Source organism: Lepidochelys olivacea (genome assembly GCF_965140295.1).
Source record: "Lepidochelys olivacea isolate rLepOli2 genome assembly, chromosome: 6".
NCBI lineage: Eukaryota > Metazoa > Chordata > Testudines > Cheloniidae > Lepidochelys > Lepidochelys olivacea.
Genome location: NC_140416.1, coordinates 77,741,568 through 77,751,352, shown reverse-complemented (window position 1 = coordinate 77,751,352; position 9,785 = coordinate 77,741,568). Strand labels below are relative to the sequence as shown.

General features: G+C 42.2%; 1 protein-coding gene across 1 annotated transcript; it reads right to left on the bottom strand.

Annotated features, from left to right (window-relative positions):
• Nucleotides 1-3,607: 3,607 nt before the first annotated feature.
• On the bottom strand, nt 3,608-6,021 carry FOXG1 (forkhead box G1). The gene is made up of 2 exons (XM_084630496.1): nt 4,510-6,021; nt 3,608-4,005 (listed from the first exon to the last, which is right to left on the bottom strand). Exon 1 carries the CDS (start codon nt 5,935-5,937, stop codon nt 4,528-4,530), a length of 1,410 nt encoding a protein of 469 aa, XP_084486622.1. The 5' UTR covers nt 5,938-6,021; the 3' UTR covers nt 3,608-4,005; nt 4,510-4,527.
• Nucleotides 6,022-9,785: the final 3,764 nt, after the last annotated feature.

Genomic DNA, 9,785 nt, shown 5'->3' with positions numbered 1-9,785 from the left:
CATACAAATCTGCCCAGAACCTATTGTGAAAAATTATATAGATAATAAATTGTATATTTCTATATTCTATATATGTGTATATATATTTTATATATTCTATAAGTATATAAAGAATATCTATGTATATTTAGTAGTGTATATATAGTAGCGTATATAAGACAGAGCATATATAAGGGTTTATCTTCGCTTCCATATGGTTAACTCTGTGTTCCTATATGAATATAGATTTAAATATATACACCTATAGATTCTTCTGTCCTTAGGAAAATATTATGACCAATAAAATAATACAAACACTAAAAATAACAATGGGTCTTATTCAACACCGACTCTGCCAAGGCCAAACTCTCATTGAGTTCAGCTATGGAGTAACTGGAATTCGGTGAAATTTGCCTGAGGAAGGGGTAAGTGCTGCCTGAGTCTAATCGCATAACGGGTGGTGAGGAGGTGAAGAAAATCCCCTTTGAATACTTTCGGACATAAACCTTAATCATCATGCAAAAGGGGTCACAATGAGCACAATATACTCCTACCAAAACTTGTACAGGGGTCAGACATTTTTTTAAAGGTATCATCTAAATAACCGTCGAATTTAGGGTAGGTTATATCATCCCTTTTTATCATTTAAATGATTTTGGCTCATATTTGTTCTACATAACACTTAGGATTTGAATGAAGCCAGTTTATGGTATATAAAATATCTTAGAGAAATATAAAATATTTTAAAGAAAATATCGAAATTAAACGAGGACGCTAGCTTAATGCCTCACTATAAATTTGGGCTGTGTTTTCTACTCATATCGGAGCTCATTACCACTCAATCATTTACTCAATCAAGTAAAAATACACTTGAAAGTTTCTTTAATATGAACTATACCGACAAGTGCAATAACCAGAAAAATAGCAATAGCTTCTTAATTCTAAAAAACCCATAAACAATATGAATAAGGAAACGCCAACAAAGGCCCCTAGTATGTCTTGACACGTGATAAATAATTTTTAAAAAATCAGTAAAAGTTCTTAAAAGTTCGACGTCAGACGTTCACATGCCAAGAGTTTATGGAAACAATATCAGATCACATCATTATTTGCTTGAAGGATAAAAAAAAAAGCCTTAAATTCCATACCAAGCTGTCATATGTATGTGTGAAAAGACATCATGAACGAACAAAAGGTTTAACTCGTAGGGTGGGAAGGAGGTAAATCCAAGACAAATTTTGGGCCTTAATAGGCCTGTTACAATATAGTACTACGTTAGTACTTTGCCTTCGAAAGACATTTTTATCCCAGGTAATATTTATATGGTAACTTGAGTAAACTACCAAATCAAACATGTTCCTCTCCCCCGTTTCAATGGGAAGAGAAAAAGTCAATAAGACCTGAATCGCTTAGGCAGTAGTTTATCACTGAACCTTAAGTAAAGCATAAAGAATGAGTGCTTGTTTAAACCTTCTCTTTTGGAAGCATATATAAAAATACAGTTGTAACACCTTTTCTCAGAATTATTATCTATTACGTTTACCTAATTAATGCGTATTAACCCACGAAAAACATTGACATGGCGAGATTATGCTTTCAACCGATCTGGCTTCTATTTTCAATCCTCAATACATTATCGGCGTTTTCGGGAGCGGGGAGGGCGGGGGGAAGGGAGATTGCACATGGAATAACACCTTAAATACGTGCTATTGAATTTCCCACAATATGCAACCAATTGCAAGTGTTAAATAATAAATCATGTCCTTTGTCAGCTGCAGCAGATGCCATTCTTTTAATTTGCTTAGGTAAAAACATACCTAACGGAGACTCCACGTTTTAACAGTTTAAACTCACACAGATTTTTTTCTGATCAAGTGCAATTTCAGATTTGATTGTTCCGAGGTCTTTTTATTTGTAGTTGTTGCGATCAATTATTCTTTGATGCATGAATTTAAATTGCAATAGAGTGAAGCATTTGGGGGAGGGCTTCAAAGAGGTATCATCCCTTTATACTAAAACAAAGCAACCTTTTCCTTCCTGTTACGATTCATCTGAATTGCTGAATTTAGAATGGAAGCCAAGAATACCAGCGATTTCTCTCCATCTCCCCATATGTGCAGAGCTTGCTGTCCCATCTCCCCCTTAACCTTTCACTCCTCTCTCTTCCCTACAGATTTGCTTACATCTGTTTAATTCTTATTTTCAGAAGATCTTTTTTTCTCTGTCCCAGTGTCGTCAATATTCTGGTTTCAAGAATTTAGGTTTGCTGTTACTCCTTCCCCCTCTACCCTCCAGTCTTTTAAGATCAACTCTTTAAAGTGTTTGCCGATAACATCTCCAGGATAGAGATTATTTTTCATTGGGCCTATTGTGAGAAGTAGCCGGCTTATTGCATTACTGCAGAACACATTTCAGACTATACAATTGTAACAAATGAACAACTTGTCTTCCACGGACTCACTGCGGGATCCAATTAGTTCGTAAACCTTTTTGCACAAGTTTTCTAATTATTTTCAAGAGTTGCGGCTTTCATAGGATTTCTTAAACTCATCAAGAAACTGATTCTTTTTAGGTTCAAGTACTGCATAAGAAAGTAGTAGCATTGCCCCCCTTAAAGCAAAAGGCTCAATTCTCCATCAAATGAAAGATACTTACGTACGTACGTTTTTATATGCTAGTGGGCTTCCAGTGAATATTTATCGCTGGAGGGCAGAATGTGTAAAAGATTCATTTTAGTGCTTCACATTTAAACTGATCATTATTTCTGAAAATATGAAACATTGCCATGCAATCCGTTACAACATGTGACCACTTCAGCACTACCTTTCACTGTAATATACGGCAACTTCCGCACATCTTTATTAGACTCTTTAACCGCGGGGGGGGGGGGGGGGGCTGGAGGGAGGAGGAACAGCCAAAGGAACAATATATGCTGACTGATAACTATGAATACTTTTACACATATTTTAAGCAAACGTGTTTGCAGCATTAAAAGTGTATATGCTTCCTGAACCGTCTTCCCCCCTTTAAGGAAAGGATTGTCGTTTTATATGTATACACATCTATTACATCTAGCTATATCTATCCATATATAAGCCAAACACGGAAATTAAACACCTTATACAAAATATATAGAAATATAAGCCATTTATATGTCCCCAATTGACTTAAAAATAAAATTAACCCTTTCAGAAGAATTATTCCTTGAATTAGTTTTGGAAATGATCACAAAGTTATATATATAGTGGGTATATTTAAATTATCTCTTTTATACACATATATTTACATAAGCTCAAGATGTAACGTCTGTGACGCCTCTAATTTAATACGTAGTATAGTAACTGGGGCCATGCCGTATGAACAGTTTTTAAGCAGAACTCCCCATTGAAGTCAATGGGGAATTCTGATTAAAAAAAAAAAATCTAGCGGTCTTAGCTTTTGATTAAATCGCCTGCTCCTTTAAAAATATAATGTAGATTTAAAAAAAATACAGCGTCAATTAAGAAAAAAAGGAGCATGTGAAAAATGGGGGCCTACCTATCTAGCACTTTGAATTCCCTATAGCTTTAATGCCTTTTGAATATTAATTCTATTTAATAAAAGAGACAAAAAAACTATCAAGTATATATGAATTTAGCCTATTTTTTATTTCTGTGTGTTCATAGTAAACATTTTTGTAAGTGACAAACACGGGCATATGACCACAGTATCACAATCAAGAAATTTTAAGACGACATTAACAATCACTCAAATTTATGCGGCATTTGCGCAACACAGGTTACATATTTGCAAGGTTTACCTATAAGTACAATAGGTATTAACATTTCACTACATTTAGAAAAAAAATAAAGGTGACCTGTTAGTGACCACATACATCAAAATATACACAACACAAACTGAAGGCAATCATTAATTTTGTCCCCTTCTGATTCATTTGAACGGGCAGTGCTGCAAGCTGAAACAATGTTGTTGTTGGTTTAAATTACTTCGGACATTGAGTGCATTTTCTAAAACCCAATCTTTGGTCTAAAAGTAAACAAAAATAAAAAAATCAGCTCATTAAAGAAAAGGACAAAATAATCAATGGCCAAAATGTAGTTCTTGGGCATCTTTTACTATTACTTCTGCTTAAATACAAATTACATTTTAATTTTTTCATTGTTTTAATAAATTTAGTATTTTTTCAGGATCTGCATCCACCAACATATCCATGATAACTTATAATACTGCAAACATGGAAAATCTGGAGGTTTTTAGTGATAGACTTGTCATATTTGAATAAAAATTGCAAAGCAGTCACTATTTAGATACACATTCTACTATAATTTTGACTTCCAAACTTCATAGTCTACAATGTCATCTCCTCACATTGCACCTTGCTGACATTCCTCACCTTGTTGGAATAATAAACAACCCTAAAGACTGAACAAACGTACAGAAAATGGGGGACTTAATAAAAAATACCTGGACTTTTTTGTTTTTCTTTTAAGTATCATTTACAATGCAAATGTGTGTAAAATGTTCACTTACAGTCTGGTCCCATGGATGTTAATGTATTAAAGGGTTTGAAGAAGACCCCTGATTCTGATGTGTGAAATAATCAGAAAGTCCCCCGGAAAGTCCTGTTGTAAAACTTGGCAAAGAAGGTCTTAAGGACTCACAAGGGAGAGTGGAGGGCGCCTGTGGAGACGTGGAGGAGGAGGCTGCCCTGGCCGTCATTGAAGTGCTGCTTTGAGAAGTCATTGAAGGGTGAGGAACATGGGGGAAAAAGTAACTTGTCTGTCCTGCTAGAAGGTTTACAGAGCAAGGGTTTAGGGAATAGGTGCCAGAGCAGGGGACTGACAAGCCACATGGCACTGAGGCGGCCAGAGCTGCTGCTGTGAGGTGATGAGTGGCATAAGGTATCTCTCCATTGACTAGTCTATCAACACTTAACCCATTAGACGTGGAAAAGGAGTGGTTGTTTCCCAAAGAGTTTTGAGTCAACACTGAACTGTAGGGCATGGGGTGGCTGGGGTAGGCGGACGTGGTCCCATTGTAACTCAAAGTGCTGCTGGCCCGGGGGTGGTGCAGGGAGAGGAAAGGGGACATAGGCCAATACAAAGATCCAGCCCTATCCATGAATGTCAGTCCGGTGGAGGTGAGCCGAGCGCCTCGCTTGAAAGCCAGCTTGGCCCGGGAGGTGGTGGATCTCCGGCGGAGCTTGCCCGTGGTTCCCCCGATGAAGACGTCGTCGCTGGAAGGGTCCAACATCCAGTAGTTCCCTTTGCCCGGGTCGTCGTAGTGGCGGGGCACCTTGACGAAGCACTTATTGAGGGAGAGGTTGTGGCGGATGGAGTTCTGCCAGCCCTGCTTGTTCTCCCGGTAGTAGGGGAAGTTCTTCATGATGAACTCGTAGATGCCGTTGAGGGTGAGGCGCTTCTCGGGGCTCTGCCGGATGGCCATCATGATCAGCGCGTTGTAGCTGAACGGGGGCTTCTCGTACTTGCCGTTCTTCTTCTCCCCTTCCTTGCCGCTCTCCCCTTCCTTGCCCCCCTCCGCCGCCCCCTTCTTCTCCTCCGCCGCCGCCGCCGCTTTCTCCTTCTCCTCCAGCTCCGCGGCTGCCGCGGCCGAGCCCGGCTCCCCCTTGCCCGGCAGGATCTCCTTGGCCACCTCCAAGGTGCCAGAGGCGGTGGCCGCCGCCGCCGCGGCCGCCGCCACCACGGGGGGCTGCAGGAGGAGCTGGCTCTTCTCCTCTTCCTCCTCCTCGGCCGGGGCAGCTCGCTGGGGCTGCTGCGGGTGGTGGTGGTGGTGGTGGTGGTGATGGGGGTGGGGGTGGGGGTGGTGGCTGTTGTGGTGGTGGGGGTGGTGGCTGCTGTGGTTGTTGTCGCTCTGGACGGCTTCGGGCACCAGGCTGTTTATGCTGAAGGAGGATTTCGGCAGCATTTTCCCTTCCTTCCTATCTCCCATGTCCAACATCACACACTAGCCCGAGGGGGTGGGGGGAAAGTTGCGGCGGCGGCCCAGGCAGCAGCGCGCGGGGTGGAGGCGGCGGCGGCGGCGGCGGCGGCGGCCGCGCTGGGCAGCGAGGTGGCGGCACCCCGGGCTGGAGCGGCAGCAGTGCAGGTGGACCGCAGTCGCAGGCGCTGGCAAGGCATGTAGCAAGGACGGGAGCCGCCGGGGAGGGAAGAGGAAAAACGAACCCCGATCCCCCGGCTCGGAGCCCCCGAGCGCAATCACAGCCCCGCTCGGCACTCCTGCATGGTGCCCGGTCCCCCAGCTTCCACCAGAGCCCGGGGGGGGACAGCGGCAGCCGGGCGGGTCGGCGGCGGAGAGCAGCAGAGGCAGCTATAGAGACAGCTTTAGCCACAATTAATTTCAGAGCTTCAGACACACGCTAGGGCTGTAAAAAAATTTTTGGTTTAACCTTTTCCACCGGTCGCCCAATCAGAAACCTCGGCGTGCAGGAGCGTCTCTGCCGGAGCCAGCCAATCAGAACTCCCCTCTCCTCCTCTTCCCTCGCCCCTTCTCTCTCCTCCTCCTGCGCCCCCCCCCCCCTCCCATCCAGCTCCCAAGCGCCGCCAAAGCCCCCTGCCGCGCAGGGATACCAGGGGAAGGACGCATTGCCGCGGAGGCTTACCTTGCTCATGCCTCCCTCTCCTCCACACTCCACTCCTCTGAAACCAACATCTCCCCATCCCAGTGTATTGGATAATTTTAGTTTTATACTTCAGTATTTTTTCTAAGCGATTAAAGTTTGCTTCTACCCCCCCCCCGCGCCACCTCTTTTTTTAAGGCGAAGGAAGTGAGAGGTTGGGGGAGGGGGCCGGAGAAGGCAATGGTGCTGGGAGAGGAGAGGTACTACTTTGCGGAGCCAGGCACTGTCTCTCGGCGCAGTGTATTCTTGTAGGCCCCTTGTGTTGATGAGCTTTTACTTTTTGAAAACATCAGTTTTAAGGGACAAATATTTTTGGAGCTTGCTTTAGAAACATGTTTTGGGAGGGTTTCTTCCCCTCCCCCCCCCCCCGGGTGTGTTTGTTCTGCTCTGTTGGTTTTATGTCGCAGGGGGCTGTATCTTTTGGGGGGGGGGGGAGAGAAGGAAAGATTTACTTACAACCCTCCTTGCGTCTCGGTCCTCTCCCGGGAAAGCGGGGATAATAGGACGTGATCTTGATCCAGGGGCAGTCGGGGTCCTGCACATCGGCCCTTCGGGGGAGAAACGAGCTGCGGCTACTTCCACCCAGTTATGGTGCACTTGACAAGCTCAGCCGTTCGGGCCATTGCTCTCTTGTTTGTTAATCTCCGAAATGTGTGAGTTAAAAGGATGGGGGGAGGGGAGATAAAAACAAGGTGGTGGTGGGGGGGGGGGGGAAGCGATAAGACTGAAAATAATGCACGTTGTAAGGATTTGCCTGTAACCTCCTATCTTCTGAATTTCATTCTCTGCGCCTTATTGCCACTTTAAAGTTTCACTTGCAATCGGAAATGATCCCCACCACTCTTTCTCCCCGGGAAATGCTCCTTCCTTCAAGGTGTTTCTTTTGAACATCAGCGTATGACGCTTCTTGTTGTTTGGTTTCTCTTCTTTTCACCGCGTTCGTTTTCAACCGGAAAAGAAAAGTAGGCCATGTACAGATATGTATACGTGAAATAGATATATAAATAATCCACCCACTATGTGTTGCAATTTGTTGCCTTTGTTTCTGCGATCCGTAATGTTGTGGTTCTGCTGTTCTTATTCTTGGGGGGTGGGGGGGAGGCAGAAGAGGCTGGGACCATAAGAGTTGGGTGCTGCTGAGTTAAATGAAATTATCTTGTAGCACTTCTTTCCTACTAATGTTCTTTAAATAAATACGATGGGAAAGAAGTGAGTGTACGCCTAAGATTTCCTGGGGACAGGAATTCAGTGTTAAGTCATCCAGATCAAATCCTTCCTTACTCTAGGCTTGAAACACATAGGCTTTTTTACTGAGGAAGCAGAAGGGCAAAATATCACCGAGGGAAAACATATGGATCACATTAAAAACAAAGCAATACAAAAGGGCAACAGACATTTTACTCTATCACTGCATAAATACCTTACACTTGTGTGCTACTTCTGTAGGATTATGGCGGGTAAAAGAGAAAAAAAAAGAACGATGCAGTAAAAAATATGTGAAAAGTTCAATTGTAATAAATGCTATTCATCCTATGGAAACTCAGGTTTGAACTCAGCAACGAATACGTGTGTGTGTGTCAGAGAGAGAGCGAGAGAGAGAGAGAGAGAGAAGAAGAAGAAGAACAACAACAACAACAATTACAATTGGCCAATAATAAACGATTGCAATTGGGGATGGCATGAACTCTGTGCATTGGATTAACCTCGAATGACCTTACCACAATTGTATTTATTTATCCTATTTTGTAACAGGGCGCTACTGACAAAAAATAGAAGTCAATGATCAAACTTTTTTTAAAATAAATGTTTTCGTATTTTTAATCGTTTTAAAATGATAATCATATCAATGCACAGAACTGTATCCAGTGTATTGGAATTCTTCAGAAAACTTGTGGTGTGGACTATGGCAGGATCCTCTGATAGGACAGGGTCAGAGGAAAGGTAAGGTCTGTGCATATGATAATGATGATGCACATTTAATATGTATTATTACGGTGCATGGGATCCCTTTGGGGTGGCTGGGCCCAGTGCATTTTCTTACTCTGTCTAGCATGTAATGATTCGGTGTAACCGGATTCTTGAGAAAGGACAGGTTACGTAAACATTTACTGATGTGGAGTAACTATACTAGTTGTACTCTGATATGCAGGAAGGAAAGTGTTGATTAACACAGAAGAAAAAAAAGCGAAATTAGCTGATTGCATGCTCATAAGTGCAAGCTGTCATTGAACTGCTTTTAAAATAGACACAGCTGGGTGTTTGTGTTGAAAAAATTCTTGTGTTTTTGCTAATAGTGAAATAAGCATGATTTTGTATACCAAACATTTTCAGATCATTAAAATTTGTAATCTGTGCTGGTTTTAAACACAAAGAAAAGAAACAGATTCATTTCGCTGTAAAATTTGCTGATATTATATTAACTCAATCAGGTCTGTGTAAATGGTGCATTGTGCCTTATCAAATCTCTTTGAACCATTTAATGCACAAAGTGCCAAACGTGTGTATTGTTTGTTAACATTGAACGTTTTATTCAAATCCGTGCTCTGCAGAAAACTGGAGGAGATGTCGTTTAATGTAACACTGACATCGCTTGTTGAAATTTTAATGCTCTGAGGGGTTTCTTAGGTCAAAGCTGAGTTTACATTGCGTTGTGACCGAGGATGAAAATGTAGCAGGGGAAAAAATAAACATTTCGTCATATTGCATTTCTGAACCCGGGCTTAATAACGAGAGAAACGTGCTTTTAAAATGCCTAATAATCTAAATTTAGTGTCCAGCCATTTGTCATAGCTGTAGAATAAAGCATTGTACCCAAATTTAGGATTTATTATATTATTTTTTAATACCAAGGGTATACAATTCTCCCTAAAAAGGAAATTCTGCTTCCAAAATGTAAGACGTATCTTTCTAAGGCCATGAAGGTTTCATTCATTGTTTACAGGAGACGAAAGGATATGTAATAGAAGCCGCATCAATTATTATCTCTGACGGACTTCAACTTACAGGCCTGTTTATATTCTCAGTTTATAGAATATAGATATTTACTTTGGAAATGCAGAATGTGCTCGTCTAATGGCCAAACCCTACACTCTTTTCTTAGATCTGACCCAGACAGAGCTCCCTTTCGCTTCAGTGGCAGCTTTGCCTAGATCACAACAGAATAAAGACT